The sequence below is a fragment of the Macrobrachium nipponense genome, chromosome 32 (genome assembly GCF_015104395.2).
Source record: "Macrobrachium nipponense isolate FS-2020 chromosome 32, ASM1510439v2, whole genome shotgun sequence".
Taxonomy (NCBI): domain Eukaryota; kingdom Metazoa; phylum Arthropoda; class Malacostraca; order Decapoda; family Palaemonidae; genus Macrobrachium; species Macrobrachium nipponense.
This window is the reverse complement of record NC_061094.1, coordinates 17,266,854-17,294,353: the sequence shown is the minus strand read 5'-3', so window position 1 is coordinate 17,294,353 and position 27,500 is coordinate 17,266,854. Positions and strand designations below refer to the sequence as shown.

Sequence of the window (27,500 nt, the reverse complement as noted above, 5' to 3'; positions counted from 1 at the left end):
GATGTTGAATTTGGTCTCTCTTGTGGTGTGGCCGTCTGCAGTAAACCAACTTCCACGATAAAATTTGTTGGTGATAGATGAATGCGAATACAATATTCCAGTGATGATTCTGCACCGCGTTTTATCCTTTAATACCGCTAATGTATGTAGAAGAAGCCTTTGAAAATTCTTTTGAACGTCCGACTTACATTCTACGATATCCATATTTTTGCCTTTTTGAAGATAACGAGAATAAATCTTTCTCATTTTTCCGATAGACAAATGCGCCTGGTGAGACATTTGAGTCTAGAAACAGATTCCTGTTTTTCTTCAGCAGGCAGCACCACTTATTTTTAGAGGTACTAATGTTTATCGAATCAACTTTTTATCTTTTATCATATTGTTATTGCGAAACATGCCGTATCTTTTCAATATTACTAAATGCGGTTCTTACTAGACAAAAATCTTATATGGAACGGTGGCCCCATTGCTAAGAATATATATATATATATATATATATATATATATATATAATATATATATATATATATATATATAAAACTAAGCTTACCCTGTTTGACAAACATTTCATTTCTCGATCAAAGAGATGACCTTGACATTAAAATCATTTTCATTGTTTGTGTTTGACCACGTTTTTAATTTACTGGGCTATGTCTGTCTTATTTATTTATTTGTTTTATTAGAAAATGCGACGTATCTTAAAAGAAATGAATATATTCGTTGGTACGTCTTAACCTAAAGGAAAACAATACAGCCACATTTGATCACACTGAAAGTAAGACCTATGAAGAGTTCCCACCAAACCTCTTGGACATCGTTAGTACTCTAATGTAATTGTAAGCGCTAAGAAAAAGTGCCTTGCTAAAATGGGAGAAAGAATTACAAAAATTTGAGTTAAACACCAAAGTCCACTGTTGATAATTGAAGATAGTAACTGAAATGCCAGCAGTGATTGTTATCGAACTTTGTGAATATGAAATATAAGTTCAATAATATTACAAACTGGTGTACGTCTAGTGTCTACAATATTACGAACACTACTTTCTCTCTCCTTGTTGTGTATGTGTTTGCTTGAATATCTCTCTAGCTCTCTCTGTAAGCATTTTGTAAATGATGACTGTTGTCTTCAAAATATGGCAATAAAAAGTTAAAGAGCTGAATAACATTGTGTAGATGCCTAAAACTTTGGTTCAAAGTCTCTCGCTCACTCCATGTGTATGCTTGATGCTTTATGGATCCATTTGTGTCTTGCTTGCATCTTTCTCCAACTATTATGTAATTGGACCTCTCTCTCTCTCTCTCTCTCTCTCTCTCTCTCTCTCTCTCTCTCTCTCTCTCTCTCTTTCTAGCAGTGTTGGAACACCGCGCAGCAGCCTATTCAGTGTTGCGGACACCACTCCAATATTATCGGCTGTTAGCTGTGTGAGAGCGACTCGCACGAATGGCTCCTAGACGGCTCTGCCGAGCGGAAATATGACGAATGAGGAAGTTTCTTTTCTTAAACGCTATATTGGTTTTCCTTCTGTCTTCCTCTTCCCGGAGATGGCTGGGAGGGGTATGGTGATGACATGTGAAAAATGAAACAAATAACCAGAGGAATTTCAGATGACAAGGACACTCAATACGAGTCTTTTATCTTAGTAGGAGACACTCGATGGCTGATCTCGAGTATATTTAAATGGCAAATTATGTAAGCAGTCTAGTGTTAGCTTGAAATAAAATTGTGTATAGATATATATACGTATATATATATATATACACACACACACATATATATATATATGTATATATATATATATATATATATATATATATATATAATGTATATATCTAATGTGTGTGTGCGTATGTTTGCAGTATACATTTATATACTTATGTATGTTTATGTATAAATAAATATACACTACAAACACACACAACACACACGCACACACACACACACACACACACACACACACATATATATATATATATATTATATATATATATATATATATATATATAGTCACACACGTATAAGTAATTAAATAAGGGAAGAGGTTCAAAATAAAATACGTTTAGAAAAAACGAGTAAATAAATAGGTTAGCTAAGTTTCCCATTACATTATTGCCCGTACAGATACACGGTTATTTCATGAAGCCTTCACTACTTTACCTCCTTTGCAGTTTTTGCTTGTTGGCTCCTTTTAATGTTTGTTTTCCGCCAACATCTCGCCCACCAACCATCATCGTAATTATCAGGGAAGAGAGTGGGAAGGTACTTCAGATAATTTGCATCCCCAGAGGATAAAAAAAAAGGAATAAAAAATGAGTCTCCAGAATAGATTTTTTGTTTGTCTTCTCATCTTCACACCCAAATGCTTCCCAGAGGCAGGTGTGTATGTATGATTATGTATTATGTATGTATGTATGTATTTACTATGTATTTATATATATATTTATTTATATATATATATATATTTATAAATAAATATATATGTATGTATTATATATATATAGATATATATATTTAGATATATATATATATATATATATATATATATATATATATATATTATATATGTATATATATATATATATATATATATATATATATATATGACTGTGAAATATTTTCTATTAAAACACAATTCCATATAATGAAAGGAGCCTATAGAAACCGACAAAAGGTAGAAGGTTAATACTGTATTTCAGAGAACAACTGTCTCCCTGTACAGGCAAGTATATGAATGACTTAAGAATTGCAGAAAAGCGGTATTTATACCAAGAGATCCAGAGGTGAGCCGTCACATCACTTCAGTTGATAGCGTCTTAATCATATTTCTGTTTACTCAGGATTTTGAACCGGCAATTACTGCTATAGATTACATGTGACAATTCCTAGTTTATTCTGTTATTATGGTTATTTATGTGGTTAAAAATAGCAGAGCTCTGTTGGCCATAATTAACCAGTAAAACCGATGTAGGATTGGTCACAGTCGAGACAACGGATTTTATATACTCCTGTGTCTTTTGGGGACTGGCTTTTGTTGGACGTTAGTGAGGGATTTGGCTAAGGTATTTGCGTAGGTAAAAGCAAAAGGGTTATAGTTTCCACACCTGGACTGGCTTAAGACGTTGACACAGGCCCTTGGAAACTCTAACACGGACCTACACAAATAACTTGGAGAGAATGTTGGAATCAAGGTTAGTGAAAATAAATTCTAATTCAGAACTTTTGGAAGGGAAGAGGAGAGGGGGTAACTAGCTAGACTGGAAAAAACGCTGAATTGGAAGGGTGTTTCCATCCAAAAAAGCGTCAAACAAAGTTGCCTGCCTACAAGAAGTGGGACGGGACACCATATTGCTGGTGTAGGCTACTCTCTTAACCGATGTAGGAAGTGACTAAAATCAGTAAGTTATCTGAATAGCGGTCCACCATTAATAATATATATATATATATATATATATATATATATATATATATATATATTATTAAAATTTCTTAATATTAGTTGAATGTTTTGGCCAAGTTGCCAGCTTTGCTGATTTTGACTAAGTTCTTCAGAGAGGGACAAAGAAAGCCAGGTTGTTCCTGGCATGTAAAACAATAGCTGGCTGTCTTGTCATCGCTGCCATTGAAAATGACTCCCTTGTGAAATTTGTTTGGTGTGAAATTAACTTAAGGACGTTCGTGAAAATAGGCTTATTAGGCCCATCAACGAAACTTTAATTCTATATTTTACTTAGTGAGCTAATCCGAAGATGTTTTTCCAAACAACTGATTTTTTCGTTATTTGACCCAGATGACAGTATCTGCCGAGTTATGCGCAAGCGTTATCAATATCAGAAAGTTCCTCTTCAGTTTTTTTATTGCATAATTATTGACGAAAAGAAGACTTGTTCATACGAACTCAGTAGAGTTTAAATTTTGAAATCTTTATAAATTAGGAACCAGTTAGATAAGTGGGTTTCTTTTGACGTCGTTCTTATGAATGCTTCCCTGAAGAGGACAGTTTCTTTATCTTGCAAATACAAGAACCTGACTTTTAAGTCCTTTGGGACTTGCTGGTCAAATAGTGCGTCTTTGTAAAGCTAAGTCATATTAAGCTTCCGAGGAACGCAAGTAAGTACCTAACCAAATATTTGTCCATACAATTTTAATAAAGAGGAAATCCAGGCAATTCCTATTTATTATCGGGTAATTTTTCTACTTGGTAGCTCTACGTAGAATTCATGGGCCTTTTTGGTAATGTAGTTCAGTAAATAACTGATATCGTTATTTTCAACACTGGAAGTGAAAATGTACAGTAGATGCCGTACCCTTTCGAAGACATTTTCTGTGGGTGGCGGACTACAGAGTTGTTAGCGGTTGAAAAATTGTCCGTAATAATAACTAAACATTAATGTTTTTTCGGTGCTTATTTTCAAATTGAGACAAATAGATTCTTGGCACACAAAAATACTTCGTCAAGTGAGGGTGAGGGAACTATGAGTTAATTCTATATTTTTGGGGGGCACCTGTAGATTTCAAAATCCAGGTCGATGTGCTCTTTTTCACAGGTAATAAATCCAGACCTCCTATTTGGTTGAAACTGGCGAATCTACCTCTCAGTAACAATACGAGTGAATATATGCACTTTCGTCCGTCCATATGAGGAGGGAAGAAATTAGCGAAGGATAATTTCAGTCAGGTGTTAGAGATGAGCGCCCTCTTTATTTATAAACTTTTATGACAGTTATGTGGAAAATTCACACATGGCGCTCGTGGGCGTGCGTGTAGGAAAGAGAGACTTTTTCTATTTAAATCGTCAGCTTAAAACCATGGAGGAGGGTCAGCTGTCTATAAACTCAAATGGGCTCCAAAGAGAAATCGTCCTGCAGAGAAAGGCAAGTTAAAGGAACAGGTGATGAATAAGTCAATAAATACAAAGGAATAGAAAGTAAAATCGATACTCTGTTTATAATACTTAACGCTAATGCTGAATTAAAATGATGCCTTACTTCTTACTAAAGAATGACATCGTTAGGAATGCGAATGAGTAATCAATGTTTTCAGAGTATTTTGGTGTAAGATACAAGTCGTTAGAGCTTCGAAATTTTTTTTTATTAGTGTGCAGGATGTTCTTTTTCATAGGAATATTATTGGTGAAGATGGTCGACATCTGCTGTTATCGGTGCTCTGAAGTCTCTCTCAGCCACCGAGTAGCCAATCTTATGAAGCTTTTTAACACAATTGTCATCCACTCTGAGCATTTCTTCCTCACTCACACCATGTCTAGGTACGAGCCAGTTCCTGGAATCCTCTTGTGCTCAGTGACTGGTTCTTTGTGCGGTACTATTATAGTGTTGTATCAAAGCGATCGAGGGATGCTGGGTGAGTGTTGCACCCTACCCATTTAAATAAAATATGGGCGTGTCATTTATTGTGCGTGCATTTTCTTATGGCTTGTATTAGTTTAGATGAACAAAAATTTAATCGGAGCTAGTCCTGTCCGTGGAGAAATAATATCTCTATAGAGTGTTCCTTGTAGATCGTCAAGAGAGGAATGTCATAAGACTTTTAGAATAAAAAAAGTGACGTAGTAAATTGGTAGTGGAAGAAGTAATTGGAACAACTGAATTTAAGGTTCTCATCAATAAGATGCTTTGGAAGGGTTAAGTCAGGGGCTGAAGACAGGAACGGAAGGGAACCAGGGTTTTGCTTGGCTTCATTTAGTGTGATGTTCATTCCGTTGTCTGGTGTCTACTTGGTGTATATGTAATTATTTAAATAGCTTACGCAAGTATCAGCGTGTGTGCGAATGAGTGAATAAGTTATACGTACATGTGTGCAGCAGTCGCTTCTTCCTTCTTATAAATGAGAAACCATGACGAGATGGCCAATCAATACATAAACTTTATTGCTAATTGGCAAGAAAACCAAACTGAATACAAGATACGACCCTCTAGACAGTCTACATTTTTATCACAATTATAATGACTTTGCATTTCTTTATCGCTAAACTGATAAAATCATCGATTATACCTAAAGAGCTGGAAACGTTCTAGTATGTTTTTACTTGCTTGTTCCTTATCTGATAATGAGTTTTTATCACCGAGTCACGAGAAGAAAACACACACAGCTTATTATTTTTGGTCTTACTCACGCCATTCATCTCTCTCTCTCTCTCTCTCTCTCTCTCTCTCTCTCTCTCTCTCTCTCTCTCATAGGTTTGAAGTAATCTTCGTTAGCTTTGCATTCAGTATTGCTTGTTCATTAAGAGAATTATCCCCGTAGGCGGTTAGCGCCGTCAATGCAACTCATGCGGCGCAATGTAGGCATCTCTTAAGGTTCTTTGCAGAGTCCCTTTGGCCCCTAGCTGGAACTACTTTCATTCCTTTTACTGCACATCCTTTCATATTATCTTTCTAGCTTCTTACTTTCCAACCTTTCCTGACAATTGATTCATAGTGCAACTGCGAGGTTTTCCTCCTGTTACACCTTTCAAACTTTTCACTGTCAATTACTGTTCAGCGCTGAATGGCCTTTGTTGCCCCAGTGTTTTGCATTATGCCTAAAACCTACAACTCAATTAAGAGAATTATAAAAGAACCGAATTTTTTATTCTATGCAACGATATTTTTATCTTTTATATCCAGTGTTCATGCGACGAATCTTCTTTACTTTATTGAAATATGAGAAGAGGAAAAATTAAGTAAAAGAATAAAGAACAGCGTATGAGAGGTTTCAGTCATACTTTAATTCTTATTTTTGAATAAATGAATTTCTTAAGTTTTAAAGAAGAATTTTGACTTATCACATAAAACATAAATAATGATTCTGACTCACGAAGAGTCGAAACCTAACTTTTACGAAGAGATTTTATTTGTAATTGAAGTTATTTGTAAGTGTGTGTACGTAAGTTATAAAAACAAGTTGCGCTTCTTCTACATGACTCGAATATTGTTGAGTTTTCATTATGCTGCAAAGTTAAACGTGAGATGAGCAGAAAGACGAATCTACGTTTATAGGGGCTTTGATTCATGAAATTACTTTATATCGTTTTGACGCTTTTTCTAACCAAGAACCGTATTTGCACTCATAACAAGGAAGCTGCGGATGTCAAGCTGATGATTAAAAGGGATAGACGTTTGTTTGCCAGATTACTTCGGAAGACAGAAGACGAGAAAGAGTAACACAGAAACCATATTCTCTTTTGAAGGTTTTATTTAACGAAAGAAGGCATTCTTGAGATAAAGAACAGAATAATCATCGAATATACCCCATACCTGATGTTCTATATGGATCGTAAGTTTCTTATACCGTAAGATTTCTCTGGTCTGAATTTTATGTCAAAATTTTACATTACACTGTGTTGTCTGTGGAAGATGTTCATTTTCCTTTTTGTAATTACGCGGCGCTTGAGAATCCTTTATTGGCATGTCTGCACTAATAAAAGAAATTTACCGATAATTATCTGCATCGGTATTTATAACATTTTGTACCATTCCCTTTAAAACTGAGGTTTAGTGTTGAAATAGATTGCTAAAATTGAAAAATTATATTCGCATATGACCTTTTATAATTATCATTCACATCTATCGACGATACCTTTCTTTGCGTTTTACTTGGTGTGTGTGTGTGTGTTTATGTACATTGATGTATGTACGTGTGTGTGTATGTATGTGTATATACTATACACACACGCACACATATATATGCGTTATATATAACATATCTTTTAAAATATATATATATATATTTGTATATAAACATATATAAATATATTTCTGTCTCAGAATATATATTGAATTGGTGCTTCATTTTTCAGGAATATGTGGGTTTTTCTTTCACCTCATCCTTCAGTATGTTTAGAGCACTAAGTTGTTTTTGAGAGATAATGATCTTAATTGTGCCTTTTGATGTTCTTGCAGGCGTTGCAACGGCGGGTGGCTGGAGTGTGTCTGTGCGTGTGCGCGCGAGTCTGATGCCCCCCTTCCGTCTGAGTGCCTACTGAGGCTCTCTCCCTCAAGCAGTCAAAATAGCGCCAAAACCTGACACGCTACTTTCAAGCCTCTCTCACACTGTCGCCGTTATCACCTCTTCAACTTCTAAGCAAACATGACCAAGTACTTTGATTTCGTCTGGATAAAGGAAGTCGCCAAGGAGCTTCAGGATGGCGCTGTCTTCGATAGGTGGACTGAGGTGAGTGTTGAATACAATCAAAAGTCATCGCATGATATTCGACTTACTATCAGAAAGCACTTGATTGCGGTTTAGTGATGGGCTGTCATTTTGGAGATGTGGAATTTCAAATATATTTGTAATTGAAAGCTCAGTAAAGTAACGTTTTATTCTTCAATTAGAATATGAAGTCATCGTGTCGTTTCGTGATCAAACGAAAATAGCAATATTAGTAAAGCCAGTGCATTTTCCTCTATAATGAATTCGCCCGTAATATAATGAATTTTTATGTATGGACAACCAAAGCTGAAATGCACTTTTCTCCAGTGCGATCGCTTTAGCGATGGTTGAAGAACAGGTGCAATAGTTCGCTTGATGTCTGCAAGGTAACGTCTCATTTCGTTTGACAACGTTAACTGATTCCTTTCGCACTCCGGAGTTTGATTCCAAGAACCAGCTAAAGAGTTGTTGGTGACGATTGTAAAGTTTTACATTTTACATTAATAAATTGTGATAACATCAATACATGACAGTTTCCTTTGTTGTCCCGCCTAAATTATAGTGCGTTATTACAAGTTATCTGGCCATGTCTCTGTTCATGCTGCCAGTGTATGCGTTTGAATTAGGTCTATAGGCAATATAGTTTGAATTTTGTGACCTCTCGTCAGAATTCGCTCGGGTCATTCAAAGGAATTATATATTCGCAATGGCATTAGTGATCTTTCGCATGAGATCAGTGATGTCTCTTGTCTTTATTCAATGCACGATATCTTTAACATACCCCCATAGAGAGAAGCCCAGGCGGTGAATATCTTATCAATGGCTTTTGTAATATATTAAAAATTTTTTTTTTATATGTATATATATATATATTTATATATATATATATATATATGTATGTATATATATACATACATATATATATATATATATATATATATATATATATATATATAATTATATTTACATATATAAACGTATATCGCAAAATTTGAGCTACAAAGTTTGTTTAATATCCAGTTCGTTCTACCTCGGAAAGAAACCGAGGAGGAATTATAATTGACAACCCAGTTCTAAGTGTTCTCGTCACTGAAACCGGAGGTTGTTGTTGTCGTTAGATCGAATTCACCAGGTGACCAACCAAACCATTAATCAGCTATAATTCTAATTCGGTATTGTTTTCGAGGTAGAGCGAATTGGATATAATGAAATTTTTAGGTTAATGTTTGTGTGTGTGTGTTTATATATATATATTATATAATATATATATAGATATATATATATATATATATATATATATATAGTAAGTGTTTACATAATAAAAATATGGAATGTTAGTCCATATATATAAAATACTAAAACTAAAAGAGGTCAATCAGATTGCTTGCAGGAATGTGATGAGACTAGAGACGCTAAAGATGACGTATGCAATAAGTATGTAGGCTAAGATAACATGCCGTCACCTGTAGTCATTCAATTGTTTATAAACATTAGTCCAAGCTCCCTGCTTGAGACAACTACCCCGACCTATTATTCAAACGGCCTACGTGATCTGTAGCGTGTCTCATTCGATTGTGTGTTCGTATGAAACTATGTCATTTGGATTGTATGTTCATATGTTCGAACTACTGTCTGTTCCTTCATAACTTGTAACAGAGATGGTAGAACAGGCAGAAACAGAGTTAGCTATCGTCATTAGAAGACCTGTACCTCTTTACCTAAGCTTTATCATGTAGAGGAATAGGATTAGCCATTATCATTGGCAGAAGCGATCAAGCTATCGTTATTAGAGACTTGTACAATCATATCTGATCTCAGCATGTAAAACTCAGAAGAAATTATATCTATTTTTACTTATTTGTGTTTTCTACAAGAACCTCACCGAACCATGAGTTTAACACATCGTCGTAAAGATAATACCGACTTCGTAAGTGATCTACAAAACCCCAGACACTCCATTGAAGATGAAGTGCAATACCAACCGACTTAGCGTATGGTTATCGCTAGTCTAACATTACCTCATAGGGCGCCTTATCATACAAGGCTTAACCCACATGAATTCGCTGATATTTCGGAATTCAAAAGAGTCCGCTGTACAAACTTTTTTGTTTTATCCTTTTTTATGGCATTGAACAATGAGTGAACCTATCCAGGTCTATGATGACTTGTAAAATATCCAGAATTATAAAAAATAAATAGATATCATTACGAATCTCAAAGAAAACTTCGATATTACTGGTAGTAAGTTACTAGACAAAAAGAAGTGGAAAACGGAGCTAATTGTAAGATGCCAGGCAACATAAGAGTCAAAGAGAATATTAATCATGATTCTATGTGCCCTACAAAAGTTTCATATTCAATTTTCTCGTGCGCATCCTCTGAGGTTAACTTTTAAAACATTATTAATAGGTAGGAGATGCAACGAAAAACCCACTATGTAACTAATTTCTATATAAACTTTGGGTTTTTCAAGAAAATGTGACATTTTTCCCTGAATGTTTTACTTGAATTGTAATAAGCTAATGTTGCAAGTAAATAATCCATATCCATATCGTGATACTTCTAAATGTCTATGAGGTTCAGAAAAAAAAATTAATTCATTTTGTTGTTATAGAAATTCTATTTTGCTTATTTTGTTTATTAATTTTAAAATGATTGCAAGTTGCATTGCGCATACCGATAGACACTTGTACCTAACGTTTACCTTGCCATGAGAAGTTCGGGCTAAGCATTCCTTTCTCCAGTCAATCTGCTTTGCATCGCGAGATGAAGCCTGTGTAAGCAGATTATTGAGGTTAAAAGGAACAAATGCTGATACGCAATGATGACGTCGTCACTTGGCAGGAGATTGCTCTCAGCCAGCTAAGAGTTACGTTACTTGCTGTAAGAGATACGACTTTAGTATTTTCAAATGATATTTTAGTGTTTTAATTCTCCACCCGCATGAGAAGAATGTCTGAAAAAAAAAAAAAAAAAAAAAACAACAGTACCCAAAATTGAACAATATATTAGTTTCATGTTGGCATTATGTTAAATAAATATTCCTTATTCAAAACTATATGAAAAAGGTTTCCATACAAATTCTATATATATTATTACCCTGTATAAGATTCATATAGGATTATTTCATAGATAAAACATTTTCACTTCTAGACTTCCTGGACTTTAAAATCTCTTTTATTTATTATTTATTTATTTATTTATCTTTTATTTTATTTATTTATTTATTTATTTATATTTATTATTTTTTTTTTTTGACTACGAATATAAATCACCGGGACAGACAGATGTCAGTAGATTTGGATATGTGTTTGAACTTTTAGCTTATTTGTCATTACTAAAGCGTTAAGTTTGAGTTCAAATCTTTACGCATATATATTTAGATATTTAATTAACCTTGGGTACGTTTTGCTTATTTATTTTATCGTGATTCCTTTTTTCATTATATTTGTAACCCTTCCGACTTCTTACGGAGTGTAGTTATATTGACTCCACTTGTATCCAATATTTATTTTCTTTTTTTATATATTTATTTATTTATATTTTTTTTATTTTTTTATATATATTTGATAAATTAATGGTTGGCTTGAATATGTGGAAAAGTGTTCTAGCGGCGTACCGTATAAGGCTACTTGCGGCATCAATTCTATAGATACAAGATATAAATGATAAAGGTATTTAAAACCGCGAGAACCGCTATAATCCGGTCGGATCCAATATCACGAGTTGTAACTCGTAAGACATTGACACTTCTATTTAATTATCCGTTATTCTACCAAACCGATTGACTCTGGGTGATAAAATATATTATTGGTTTTCTTAATGGAAAGGAATTCACACAACGTGTTTAAGGAGATATTATTGATTTACACCACCCGAGTCACAGATTATTAGTGTTGAATTCCATATTTATTGATTTAGCACTCATAAATATTCGTAACGCCACTCAATTGCGGTGTTTGTTTTTTAGTGCTATTAATTCTATATAACGTGTCAAGGAACTATTAACACTAAGAAGTGTTTATTCCCCCTGTCAGACTCGTAATTCTGTTAATAATTCTACGTATATTCTTTCAGGATTGATTTGGCACAGGATAGGCTCCTAAACTGACAGGTGTCTTAGTGTATCCCTTGTTTTCATGACACATGTACAATTAGTTATGTGCTTTTTATATCTGTAAGCATTGTAGGCCAGTAAAATAGTGATTTGGCTTTCTGTGACATACTATGGAACCCTGGATGACGGAATGCAACCAGTTTATGACGATTGGTATTACTACCTGGTCGTTAGTCATCTGCTGTGTTCTTCGGGTTTTCCTCGTCACAGACCTACATATAATATTACATTTGATTACATTATTCTGATACACATACTTTAAATGTACTTTTGCTTTAGGGTTTCTGCTCAAAAGTGTTTATTGTTTTTGCTTAGCCACTGACCCTGTTTCCGTTTCGAAGTGTTTATTGTTTGGTGTTTATTGCTGCTGACTCTGTTTCCGTCCGAAATGTTTATTGTTTTTGGTTATGTCTGTTGACTCTTGCTTTGTTCAGTTTGTAACAGTTCTGCGCTCCGACCCAGATATTCAATGCTCGCGATCTCTTGGGTTAAGGGATTTTCTTGTTTAGATACGGTTTTAACAATAGGTACGGATGTTGCTATATTTTTTAGTCTAATTAATGGTTCTTTGCGGTATGGTGCGGGATTGCGGGATAATGCGTCAGCTATGATATTTGCTTTCCAGGTAGATATCTTATCTTGGCTCCAAAGACCTGAATGATCATTTGTCACCGAGTTCTTTTGGACTGTGATTAAAGCCTTTGAAAACTCGGTAAAGGACTCATGTTCAGTAAGGACTTTATCAGGATAGCCATAGATTATGAACTTAAGATGTACTAGTGAGTGAAAGATACCTAGCCCTTCCTTGCCTATTACTGCATATTTACTTTCAGAGGGCTTTAGTTTACGTGAATAAAAAGCTATAGGAAGAACTGTTTATCATATTACTGAAGTAATACCTCTTACCCCTTGGTCTGAGGCGTCTGTTGCAATAAAAAAAAATTCCTTATTTAAATCAGGGATTTTAAGTTAGGTAAGCTGCATTTTCCGATTTTAAGATATCGAACGCCTGTTGATGCTTTTCAGACCATAATAAATCTACGCTCTTCTTCGTAAGATCTGTTAAAGGAGCTGTCATCATTGAAGAGTTACATATTTACATACGATTGTAATACCCACTACAGCGCAAAAGTGCTGTATCCCCTTTTTACGTTAATAAGTACCGGAAAGTTATGAATAGCCGACACCTTACCATGGACTACTTTTAAGACCTTGACCAGACACATCAAAACCTAGATAAACATGTTCGGTTTTGAAAAAAAAACTCCACATTTAGATATTTTACTCTGAGATTATTGTCTTTGTCTCTGTAGCACTAGCTCTACTTTATGTGAATGTATTTCTAAGGTATTAGAAAAGATTACAAGATCATCCATATAGGCATGTAGGTTATCCCCTAAAAGTCTCCAAACACTATATTGTAATTTGGGGCGCAACGTAAGCCGGAGGCATACGTAAAAATTGATAATGTCCCCTGGGTGTGCTGAAAACGGTGTATGAGGTACAATCACTTAGGTAATGGTATCTGGTAAAAGCATTTAAGTAAGTCCAAGTTGGTGAAAAAAAAATTTATTCTAACCTAACAGAGATAAGATGTCGTCGGTACATCGCACTGGAAACTATCGGAAGTCGTTTCCTTGTTTAAGCGACAGTAATCTGCGCAGATACGCCAAGTCCGATCTTTTATGGCATGACGTTTGAGGGAAAAATTATATGGGCTTATTTGATTTCCTAATGGCTCCTATTACTAACATTTTTCAACTTCGTCATTATCTCTATTTTAAAAATTTCATTGAGAATCTATACGAAGGTACGTAAATAGCTTTATGTTGTCCTTAGACCGTGTTTTGTGTTAAATTACATCCGTTTTTCTCCCAGAGTCACTCGCTAGTGGAGAAACTTCCTGGTATTCAGTAGAAGATAAAAAAAATTTCTGCTGAATCCACTCTGCTTGAATGACTTTACGGATATTACTTTAGATAGATTTTCAGAGAGATTCATCCACGACTGGTTGGCGTGATTAAAAATTAGCAACAATAAAAAATGCGATATTTATAACTTCCGTATCCACGATATGTATACTTTTAGAGCTTTGTTCGCGGAAATCTTATATTTCAGTGTCGGGAAGGATTAAAATTTCATTTTCCAGCAAAGTCTTTTTACACGCACTAAGACATTCGAGGGTGCATGCTTCTCGAGATTTTGCGTGCAAAGTACGACTGCGGTTGTGGGAGAATTCTGTTGGGTCATTTGAACATGTTACGATTTATGAGACAAATGTATAGTTCCTTTATATAAGTTATTATTTGATTAACTGTCTCATTTTTGTTCAAACGGATTTTACTATGTTTGAAGGTTTTATAGATTTTCCTTTGATAAACACGCCTTATTTTTGCAGGATGTAAGATAATATTTTGTATACCCCTAGATGGATCTTACAATTACACTACATACAGATCAATGTTTTTTATAACTATAGAGGTATCTGTAAGCGCTCCGCTTATCCGGACTTCTCATTAGAGAAGTTCGAACAACAGACGGTGAGTCCGTAAATACAGGATATTACGTGTAGTAAAGGAATAAACAAGATATTCTAATTTTTTTAACCGTTTTTACGGCGCGTACAGTCGGGCTTAATCCACCAGTATTATTATAACTTAATGTATTAAAATAAAAACGAAAACCTGCTCTGATTACTTTATACGGTCGTTGTGTTTCATAGGAAAATCCTTTTTAATTCAAAAAGATATTGGTATGAACCAACATCGCTTTTCCCCACTCTTGCTAGAGTCGCTTATTGTGTGGTTTGCTATGTTTTGAACACTTCGGCAGTTTTTTGACTAACCTTGACCGCTTGACTAGGTGACACAGTCACCGAGTTTGCTTGTTTGATTCTGAACGGGCTACTGTTTCTATTTCTTTTTGTAATAATTAGGATCCTTCTCTTTATTACCATCGGCAACGTATTGTGTGGTTTTTAGCATTATGTTGCTGGTTACGTATAAAGCAATGAATGACGAAACTATTAGGAACTGAGCGATTACTAATAAGACAAAGTTATCTCTACTGTATTCAATATTACTGTTTGTACTTCATTCTTTGCTAAAATTTGAAATAGTGAGGGATCCTGGTCAGCGCATTTAGCCTGATGGAAAGTTTTTTACAGACATGTTTTATTCCTTGCAATCCAGCCGTATTTTTAAAGTTAAGTTGAGTCATTGAGGTTCGATATTTTATATAACTCAAAAAAACTCAAGGCTAAAACTGCGATCGGGACTTTGCAAAGGAGCATTTATTGTCATGACCCGAAATAGTGTTACCTCTAATTTATATAGATTTGTACGGGTGTTCCACTTGTTTTTTTTGTGTGTTTTCTAATCACTACGGTGCTTAACGACCCTATCCATGCATCTGTATAAATACAGACGTCCCACTGCGTAACGCATATTCACTGTTTATAATATGATTTGTTACGTAAGGATTAATAATCACCCAAAATGATAAAATTAACATAGTATATGATTATGATATTTCAGTAGAACTTCTGGAAACAGACACTCAAAGATAAAAAAACTCGCAGTAGCGAAATCTCAATGATGTAGATAATTTCTGTAAAAAAGTAAGATTAAGAATGTCTCGTAACTTCAGCCACAGGAATAACGAAATTCGACCTGTAAAGGAAACACTCAAAGTTACTCCAAATGAATAAAAAATTGTACTTAGCTTGCTTTTGTGGGAAGTCACGGTGTTCCGATAACGACACACGGCCTTGGTCCTCCTTCTCTATTTAGCGGACGACCTGGTTTGGCTTCAGTTTCCCCCGTGCGCGTTGTTTCAATGATTCGAGCCCTTGAAAATCCGATGCTGCAGACGCGTTCGGTTTGTTTCTTGCAGTGCCGGAAACGCTCACTAACGATGTTTTCTTGAATGATTCTAATGAGAGACGAAGCTTCCGTTGCCGTAGGAAAAGGACACGTCGGTTTTGTTTCTTGAAGTTATTCACTAACGATGATACTAAGTTGCGTATGATTATCGCTAGTCTAACATTACCTCATAGGGCGCCTTATCATACAAGGCACAAGCCCTAATATATATATATAATATAGTAATACACAAACAAGGGAAAATTACAATTTAAATGTGCTATCTCGTAAAATATATAGATATAAAGTATCTCTGCGCCAAACGATTTTTCGTAACTTACTCTTACCTTCAAACGGGAAAGAAAGCCATTTTTATCATCCCATGCAAATACCCTTTTATCAAAGGTAATAAAATCTGGTAATAAATCTCCGTAGAGTTCGAGGACTCGATTTGATATAGTATGTGTATTTATCAAAAAAATGTTCAACTTCGGAAGCAAATACAAGGGGATGGGTGTAATAACTTATGTGTTGGTGACATAATCACGTAAATATATATGTAAATATGCAATTAAAACGTTCTGGAAAATAGCAGTTAACTGAAATCTCACAATAAATTGAAAATCTTTGGGTAAGACCAAGTTATGAAAATGTCATTTTTATGGAGTTTTATGTAAATGACACCAAAGTGCAAAGTTGGATTGATGAAGGATACACGCTTTTGTCAATCTTCAAAGAAAGATGTTTATGAATCCTTTTATTCAAGCTGATACCTACAATACAATGTCTAAAAGATCTTCCTTCATTGTATGAACTAATATTCATATTTTGTTTGCGAACGCATTAGTATGTACATATTCATGGGCGTTTGTATGAATGATTTATATGAACACTCCACTCTTTGGGATGTAGATAGACAAAAATGTGCTCCCTTAATCGGACGGTCTTTGCCATTTCATCTTCTTCCAGTTTCTCATCCAGGGTTTTGGTGCAAAAGCAGCATCTCCCCATCCGTTCCATCTCCTCTTGAATCTCGAAATCGACTGCGTTTCTAGGGTCCTTTTACTTCACCCTACAGTGGCCCTATTGTTGGCAATTCAATGCAAGAGTTTAATATAGCCACCACTTATCAAAGATTGTCGTGTCTTTTGTAAATTTCTTGGCGAGCGAATGAAGGACATCGCACGTGAAACCTATGGCGCAATTCGAGTCTTTATGCTTCGAAAGAGTGCTTTTTTCCCGATTAGTATCTTCATATCTACTGCTGCACTGAGGGTTTCTACATCCAGCCCTTTGATTCTCTAATCCCCTTGCAACCTTGCAATATATGACGGAATGAGTTTCAAGAATGAATTTCATGACCGCTTAAGCTTATTGATTCATTGTCAGATAATTTAAAACGTCCTTACTTGTTTAGACATATTTTTTTCCACGTCCGTATTCATCATACACACACACACACACATACATATATATATATAATGTGTGTGTGTATGTATATATGTATGTATGTATGTAAGTATAACATTAAAAGTTGTATGGTATAGGAAAGAAAAATTAAAATTTGTCCACAACTTATCCTGCAAAAACTCTACCGTGAAATGATCGATACCCATATATAAAACGAAATAGAAATGTTATGGGCTTTAGGAAAGTAGACTTCTAGGCAAAACACAAAGTCGATTAATACCCTCTTAAAAATTATCTAAAGGTGTAAAAGACTGATTGAAGGTTTAAGGAGGCATGTAGGAAGGGAAACAAGATTCTAAAATCATATTAAGGTTTAACCTTTATTGAGACACCGTTTTATGCACACATTTGCACTCGACTATCAAAATAGAGTATCAAGAATAATACTTACAACATATGTACAGTTTTGTGAGGTGTATGGGGAGGGGGCGAGCGTAACATTTCCTTGTTATAAAAGTCTCCTAGGCCTTTGAACATATTGAAGAGCTGTTAGGAGAGCAACAGCGATATGGTTTTGACGACATTTTAAGACAGAAACCACCGTTGGCCTTTTTGTTTTGTTGCAAAGCTCATACCCACCTAAAATATATTTGGAGTTATCAGGAGCAGAGATTACAGGTAAACCAAAAACGTAATAATAAGAGCAGTTACTTTGGGCCTGTTTGCTGGTTTAGGTCATTCAACGGGTGATGTAGCGTTAATAGGCCTTGGAAGGGCTGATCCACTTCAAACAGATGACCTAGGTATTTACCGGATACATAGTTTGCCATTGATCTTTTTGATTGAAAGTCGGACCTATGATATATATATATATATATATATATATATATATATATATATCATATATATATAATATATTATGTATATATACAAGAATTTTTGTCACACATACCGTAATATTTTTTTTGTATTTATGGACATTATATATAAATATATATACATGTGTGTTTATGTATGTGTGTGTACACACATATCAATTCCCTTTGGGCATATGTTCTCTCTCATGCAATTGCTATTGAAGTTCACGGCATTGTTTCCAGATGCTATTTTTTATTCAGACTTTGAATTGAGCTGCTCTACTTCTGTTTGTCTTTAGGCAAGTTTCTCAGGAATAAGGAATTATTCAAGATTCCATTAGTTTTTCTTTTTCTAGTCAATGTACCATTTCCTAACTTCTTGGTGGTGTCTTCTGGACTGGATTACAATTTGACATACAAGATTTTTATTACTGCATCCGTTTTTTTTATTTTAAACGTGACGTCAATGAGGTGCTCAATTTCTATTGGTCAGCGGGTTTCATTCTCTTGCTGGTGGTCTGGGTGGCAGCATGGCTCCATAAGATGTGTCCTATACTTCGGCTTGCAGCAAAGGGTGCGGGCAAGGGCGTGATAACTGTCTGTCCAATAGTCTTGATTTACTTCGTTGTTGGTGGTCGTGCCCAAGGGTGTTCTGCCGATCGTGTCTCCCTTAGGATTTTCATGGATGTCCTGCGGTTTCCGTGAAGAAGGGAGGATGAAGCATGTGCTCCTTTGTGTCGGTTTATCGTCATACAATCGCCTGAAAAGAGTAGCAATGGTGCGACCTATGTAGTACCTGTAGAGGGCTTGACATGTACCTTTAGTACATTTAGATTTGTATACTACGTTGGTCACCTACATATGTCTCTACGGGGCCCCATGCTATTTTGCATTACAAGGGTGCTGGCAAGGTTTGAGTTGCAGTAGACACACAAGGAAATACCCTACGCATATATTACAGCATTTGGAAATGTCAGGGCACTTCTCACGGATGTTAAGGTACTGTCCCACATCATTCGCTTTTTTTTGTATAAGTCTCCTTTCTTCTCCACATTTACATCTAAGAAGAGAAGTCGGCCTTCAACACCACATTCAGTAGCAAAGTTTAGGCTGGATTTCCTCTTCAAGGCATACTGTAGTTGGATGGCTTCTTCGTTAGTATCAATGGTAATAAAGATATCATCTATATATTGGCATCTACCTACGGTTTCGGATGGGAATTAAAAATAGTATCTATCATTTTGTCCACTGGTACATTTGTGAATCGATATTCAACATCAAGCGATGCAGTGGTAAAACTAAGAGACGTAGTATTCAAAATATCGATGAACTCTACCAGGAAACCACCGAGTACCTCCTAGGGATGCATGGAGAGACGATCTTATTCAGTCTTTTGGTTATTTCATAAAGTTGAAGAGTTAACTTGGGTAATTATAGGGTACGAATGGTTGCTAGCCTTAAGTGTCTTGACACTGTTATAACAATGTCCTGGTCTGTAGTCGCCAATGATTGTAGGCATTTTCGTAGCTTTAATATCAGAATTTATCTTCTTAATTATTGCATTCAGTTTCTCTTCAGGCATTTGGTAATGTCCCTGGTTAAGGGATGTAATTTTGCATTTCGACGTTCATGTCAGCACATCATGGACGATGACTACCTCACTGAGAAACACATTGTATTATCAGAGCTAGTTCAAAGATGAGGTCAAGAACACGAAAAATATAATTGCCAGCAGTACGACACCTACGAATACTGACAAGATTATATTTCCTTACCTGTCTACTGCTGCCCGAACCTAGTCAGCACCTTGTAACGCGAGATAGCATGGCCCCCGAAGAGAAATGTGGGAGTCGACCAATGTAGTATATAAAATTTAAATGTACCGAACGGACATGCCAAGCCCTCAGTAGTTACTACATAGGTCGCACCACTACTTCTCTACTCAGGCAATTGCAAGCTCACCGCAACCATGGGGCAATATTTCAACACAATGTAGATAACACCAACCATACACTGACACTAGCATAAATAATAGAAACAACTGAGGTCGTGCATAAAGAAGCCTGGTTCCATAGACTGCAAATAGCAGAAGTTGTGAGTATAAACAAACAAAGGCCTGCTTCAAATATACAGAGAAACAGATTTCATCCTCCCTTCTTCCAGGAAACCGCAGGACATCCGTGAGAATCCGAAGGGAGACATGAGGTACAGAACACACATAGAAACCACTATTAACAATGAAGCAAATCAAGGGTATCAGACAGGGACGGGAATTGTGCCTTTGCCCATACCCTTGGCTACAAGCCGTGGCATAGGACGCGTCTTACACGCCCAGAATGCTCATGCTGCCACCCAGACCACAAGCGAGAGAATAAGACATGCTGACCAATAGAAATTCAGCCCCTCAATGACGCCACGTTTAATATTTAGTAATCCAGAACCAGTAATAAAAACATTGTGTCATTTTTGTAATCCAGTCCTAAAGATATTGCCAAGAAGTGGGGAAATAATCCATCGAATAAAAAAAAAGAATAATTAAATGTAAAGAATCTTGTGTGTGTGTGTGTGTGTGTGTGTGGCAGTTAGCCTCATCAGCATTGTTAGAAGATGCGATCCCCTGCCTTGGGAATATTTTCAAATTGAATGTTGCTGTTCCCTTTTTTTTTATTTTTTTTTCATGCTTAACATTACGAATACATTATAACTCTTATTATGTGTCGTTTGAAGGCGGTCAAGTCCGCAGAATGTATGTAAATGATCCGACTGCCTTTCACGAAAATGCTGTAGCGTATGAGTTTCTGAGTAAATGGGAATCTATAAATCAATATACTTAATAGAAATTTTATGATTATTAGAACTTTTCTTTTTCGAATTTTGGTACTATTATTATTATTAAGCACTTTGATAGCTGTAAGATCAAATGCAGAAATATAAAGTAGTAAAATCGTGCAGTTGATTAAACAGAATCTATTCTCTGAAGGGAAAACTCTTGGATGCAGCTACTCTTCGAGTGGGGGGGGGCTATAGGAGGACCAGGTGGTGTTATCGAGCTTTCAGAAGTCTGATGAATGAACATGTTATTTTGAATCGCTTTCAAATAGGAATCTTTCCAGAGCTAAGAATGGATTAAGAACTGCGAATGAATTCAAGACTGTCTCTGAGTCTCATATTTCTACGCATTTGTATTTCAAGAACGAACTGCAACCCACTCTGCTTAGGTAATTGACCTTAATTTTCCTCTACCGCGGATGTTAATGACCCTCTGTCTGTATGCCTACTTTCTTCCTTTCGTTACATTTACCCTCTGCATCTCCCACCCTTGTGTCCCTCCCTCTCATCCTCCTCCATTCGCATTGCTCCTCCCATTCCTCACCCTCTGCTCCCTCATTAGCGTTAATTTGAAGATCCCCAAAGGCGTAGAAAACAGGTCGAGCCTTAGCTTGTCATATTTTCTCCTTTGCTGGAACCAGTAAGGAAGACTACAGCAAGCCGCGGTGGAAGTATTTTTAATTAAGAAATTTTTTATTTCTTCAGCGTTGTAACAAGCATGACATATATATTATTTTCTCTATGTTTTTCATCACTTGGAATAAACACCGTTATTGTTGTCTACTGATGTTTTTGTAGTTATTGAAAGTTACTTCCCTTGGACCGCCTGGCGTGTATTTGTATTGTATCCGTGTTTAATTGTTAATTGTCTCTTATTTAATTGCTCAAGGATCTCTAGTAAGTCATATGAGTTATTCTGAGCAGGATTTTTTGGTATGAGTCCCTTGCCTAACCTAGCAGAGCCTGTTTTGCTAATACAGCTATAATATATCAAAGAATTTTGTAAGTTTATTTCTTCCATTTGACCCAGTTGAATTAATTTTCTTCTTTCGTTTTCCCTGAGCCATCTAAAAGTTTAAATCTGTCGTCAAATTTAATCGCATAATGCTTAAAACAAGAGTTAAATTTGCACAAACGCAGCACTACTGGGACAGTCAGATAAATAATGGATGGAAGGACAGACGGAATGTCCTTGTGCAGATCGCGTTAAGGGAAAGGATTATGCTTGTTAAGGGGGCAATATATCAACCAATCCCTTCTTGTTCGCCGTTCCAGTTGTATTAAAGGTAAAGCAGTTATGTAACTTCCCTGCCTTCAGAGCCATTTTCATTCAGCTCCTCCAAATGGAAAGTTATTAGCGAATCAATACTGCCATTAAACGCATACGCACACGAGGTTTCTACAAGTCACGGCCTGTCATGCTATATATATCTTGTTGCTGCCGTGTTTTATGTGAGTACTTCTTTTCCAAAGTGTTGTTGTATTCAGCCAAATCTTTTATTGCACCTTTCAGCAGAAGAAAGGAAGAGAGAGAAATGAGTCATTTGTCATGTGATGTGGTCATTCTGCAAACCATGCCTCATTTTAGTTACAGATTACGACAGACAGAGAAATTCAGAGAAACGTCAAACTATACCTTACAAGTAACAAGTAAGAAATACGCTGGAGTTTTTTTGCTGCAATCGATTTTTCTGTACAGTATACAGTCAGGGCCACCGAAAGTAGATCTATCTTTCGGTGGTCTCGGTATAATGTATATATTATAACGAGGCCCATGAAACTTTCAGCCACGGCCCGGTGGTGGTCTGTCCTATAGCGTTGCCATACGCATAATTATGGCTAACTTTAACCTTGAATAAAAAAAAAAAAAACTTCTGAGGCTACAGGGCTGCGCAGCAATTTGGTATGTTTGATGATTGGAGGGTGGATGACCAATATACTAATTTGCAGCCTTCTAGCCTCAGTATTTTTTCAGATCTGAGGGCAGACAGAAAAAGAGCGGATGAAAAATCAAAGACATCTCAATAGTTTTCGTTTACAGAAAACTAAAAAGGGGCACGGCTGACAGAATCAGAGCCTTTATATACAGGCTGCAACACTTCCAGGCTTCCAGTTGGCTTATAACAGGACGCCATGTTTCTTTACATTTAGGGCAAGGTGTGCAGCACTCCAAACGGACGTGGTGCATAACTATTAGCTCGGTAGGCAGCAGAGCATGTCATAGATCAATACCTGTGGAACACTGTGGACAGTAGATTCAAGTTGATATAGGACATATTATTGATGTTATGATTGGTTGAGAGGACAGACAAATTTTGAATGAATGACAGGGCTAGTCTGACAGCCTCACCATCACTTAAACTGCATTTTCCTGACCTAAAGAGCATTCACAGCCATAATACTGTTACTCTTTCAATACACACACTGCAATATTAATGAAAAATATGCATGTGTGCACTATCAATGACATTTATTTAAACAGCTATGTAAGCAGTTCATATGATACCATGTAATGGCAGTCAACCTCCTCAGCTGACAGTTTACACCTGTCAAAATTATGGCTACCGAAAAGGGTCAAACCGTCAGCCCTTACTTAAATACAATTTATTTTATATCCACTTTGTAGCAACCCAGAGTGGCGTCGGTGTGTGGCGGGGATGTGGCTTCCCATAGATTTCCAAGGTTTATAAGCTGTGGCAGAGATCAGCAACAGCTCACCACAGTCACTTGCCATAGACGCTCATGTGCTCAACATAGCTTAAAAACAATGGAAACCTATGGGAAGCCACACCACACCACTCTGGGGTGTCACAGTGGCTCGTGTACCCCTGGCCTTCTAGGTAGTTTTCTTCAACTTTAGCATTATCATTTTTACCCTAAAGGATACTGCAAATTCATATTACATCATAGCTTTAAAAATAAACTTTACCAACTAGCTAGTCTACCGGGGTTGACCATCAAATGACCAAGGGTAGACTACCATATCCTAACCTTAGCTTAGCAAAGGTAGCCTAACTTGGCGTAACCTTCAGGAATGCTGATTTTTCTTTGTCCGTCTCCCTAGACTATGAAAAACAGCACAAGTCTTGGCTAGCTATGAAATTCTAAGATATTCTTATAGGCTAGCCTAACTTAGACTGTACAATGTAAATAAGTATGTTGAATTACAGGCCATTATGACTGTGACATGTTACATAGCTTTATATATATACCCCCTGGTAATAATTGCATTTGAAGCTGTACAAATAGCTTTTATGTCTTGGTTCAATTGCTTTTATCTGGTTTTGCACAGTATGAAGAGCGTACTCTCCTTAAATCACAACTGTATGAATATGAATGAATGCAGATTGTAATTATATTTATACTGTAATTAAATAAGTAGTTTCTCTTATAAGATCTGTGAGTAGCCTGGTAAGATATGCCTTTAAAGTATCTGCAGGTCAGTGTAGGAAGCCCATTGTTAATAATAAGTGACATGTGAGATTCAGGAATTATTTTTTTGTCAGTTTTGTGTTTAAGATTTTCTGACAAGAACAAAGAGCAAGCCTGCTACCTAACTTGGGTTAAAAACTCCAGAAGGGATAAATAACCAAGCAATGGATCACTTATATGCAGCAGGACTATTGAATATTGGCCGTTGGGTATCAGGCAATTAAACATAAACTATTAGTAATATTATTATGCTTACTAATAATATTATTATGCCTATGAATGAAGCTTACATGGGATGAAAGCGTTGGAGATGACAATGTTTTTAGCATACTGTTGTCAAATTAGTCCTGCCTCTAGAGGGTAAAACTGTTAATTCATGGTGGAAAGAAAGGCACATAACGTCGGCAAATCGGTCAGGCAAATTGGTCACATTTATTGCTCAAGTGTATAAAAACTATAACAAACAGAATAAATATTTTTATTTCTACATATAGTACACATTGTCTTCGGCAAATGCTGCAAAGATAATTTACCAATCTTTGAAGAATGCTGAGAAAATTGGCTGTCAATGCAGCATGATCATAATGCTGTAAAATCACCATATCTGCAAAACTTTATGGCTTTACTGTAGAAAGAATAGACAGGCAAAATTAAAATTTTTATGTCTCCAGACAGTATATATTGTAGTTAGTAAATGGTGCACGAGTCACTTGACAGTCTTGAAGGACAGCCGAGAAAACACGTTTTAAAGAGTATACGGTTTCACATTAGATTGTATGAGTTGCGTCATTGTTTACATAACAATCAACACATAGCAATGGTGCCAGGCAGTGCACATCACAAACTGGTTTGGCTATCATAGGCTGTCCAATCTCTCCTTCTATATATATGACTGGCCATCTACTACTTACCAGGAATTACTGTTATCACTCTTTCTCTACTTAGGGTTTGAAAGGGTTTGTAACCCTGCTTGTCTAACTTTTCCTTTCTTGGCCATAATTTCACTGATCGTATTGTTAATTTTTACCCTTACGGGTTGCTTTAAGAGCAAGAGCCCCTACCAGCAAAAGGCTGGCTAAGTCTATCTACTACTACTACTACTAATGTTCAGTCAACTAAACCAAAAAATATGCGTATTACTACCTGTTAATTATTTATGAGACATTTACAACTTTCCTTAAATTTGACTAACAGAGACAAGCTTGGATGACATAAGGGTATCATGTGCTAAACATAACAGCTATTCTTTATGTTTTAAATGAATAATTGCGTTGCAGAATATGTTACATTATAAAGATATAAAAGGACTTGTTGATCATGCTTCTGTAGTGTGGATGAATAAGATTTACGTCGGTTGGATAGGATATTCTCTTGCGAGCAAATCCCAGTCTCTGTGGGAAAGGTAAGAAACATGAGCTTCTTCATTTTTGTCACCATTACAGGCTAATTTTGGGAAATGACAGCAACAGGCAAAAGATGCCACATGAGCCGGTTTACTGTGCATATGTCCAATACATATTCTTCAAAGACGAAGAGAAATACAACGACCTCACAACACACAAGTGGTTTTTTTTATTATTATTGTTATTATTATTATGGAGGTTGATTTTACGAAGCCTAGCATTCACAACGTTAAACTGACGGAAACAAAGGAACAGCTCAAGGCTGAATGAGATGGTGTATCGGTTTCGAATGGCAGGGCAGTCAGGAACATAGTCTAGGTCGACATCATTGCAAGTAAATTGGTCGTATTAACTCTGCCTAAAGAGAAGGCAGAAGAACGAAGGAGATGAAAAAGAGAGTGGGAGGAGGCCGACCCATCACCTGAAGGAGAGAGGATTTTGAGACAAATCCGCAGTTGGCGTCAATGGACGTCTCTTGCGTAACCTATTAACATAAAAAGCGCTGTGAGGTTAAAAGAAATTCTCTACGAGGCTGCTTATGAGGTCTTTGAGAGTACTTTTTAAAATATTTTTTAATGTGTACCAGAAAATTTAACATACGATGATTTTTATGGTCTTAATAAGATAGTATAATCAGTTTATATATATACGACAAAATTCAGCGTATGATCATAGAAACAGTCTATTTCAAGTTGTCTTCATTTATTCTACCAACAAATTAGAGATCTGAGGTTGGGGTCATACGCAGTATGCGTTAAAATGAACCACAGTGGAAGGCAAATAATTTTACGTTCTGAAAGTGAATAGCATAGAGGACCGCCCATCCTCTTCATTCTGTTTTCCCCAAAAAAAAGATTTTTCAAAATTGTCCCAGCTGCCTTTCTCTCTTTACAATTTGGCATTTTTGTAGAAAATGTTTAATAATGTAACCACTTCGCGACCTCTCTATCTCTCTCTCTCTCTCTCTCTCTCTCTCTCTCTCTCTCTCTCTCTCTCTTGTACAGATCCCCTGGGGAAGGGACGCGGGATGAGTAACTAATCCGGAACGTGATAACTAGAATCTTATCATCAAAAAGTGTTTCCAGTATTGCAACTACTGTATTATTAACATTGAATTATGCATTTACAGTAAATAACTCCCCTAACCTTTTAAGATTTATGCAATTCTAGTTTTACATTACCTGCCTAAAAATATTTTCTTTACTACCCATTTACTAAAAATAAATTATAGAAATGAAATAGATATGCGGAAAAATCCGAAATCAGTGCAAGATAGGCTAAACTGAAGAAACGTTTTCCAAAGTTGGGATGAACTTGGAAGGTTTGCTGAAAAAAGAGAGGAGCTAAGAGGGATTTTAGCAACATTAGATCTACCTCATACCAAACAGGCCTCAAGTAACATAAGTAAGTTACGCTAGGTAATCTTCCTTCTTATTTATAGAT

The 27,500-nt window shown here is 36.1% G+C and overlaps 1 protein-coding gene across 14 annotated transcripts in view; it reads left to right on the top strand.

Moving 5' to 3' along the window:
• LOC135207246 (1-phosphatidylinositol 4,5-bisphosphate phosphodiesterase-like) overlaps positions 1-27,500 on the top strand; it is a 712,917-nt gene that overhangs the window by 472,738 nt on the left and 212,679 nt on the right. For all 14 annotated transcript variants that reach the window (XR_010312938.1, XM_064238892.1, XM_064238890.1 and 11 more), the window contains one exon: positions 7,897-8,167. Coding sequence is in view for 13 of the 14 variants with exons in the window: in XM_064238892.1 (XP_064094962.1) it covers positions 8,084-8,167 (84 nt within the window). In the remaining variant the exon portion in view is untranslated. The remainder of the gene's footprint in view (positions 1-7,896; positions 8,168-27,500) is intronic.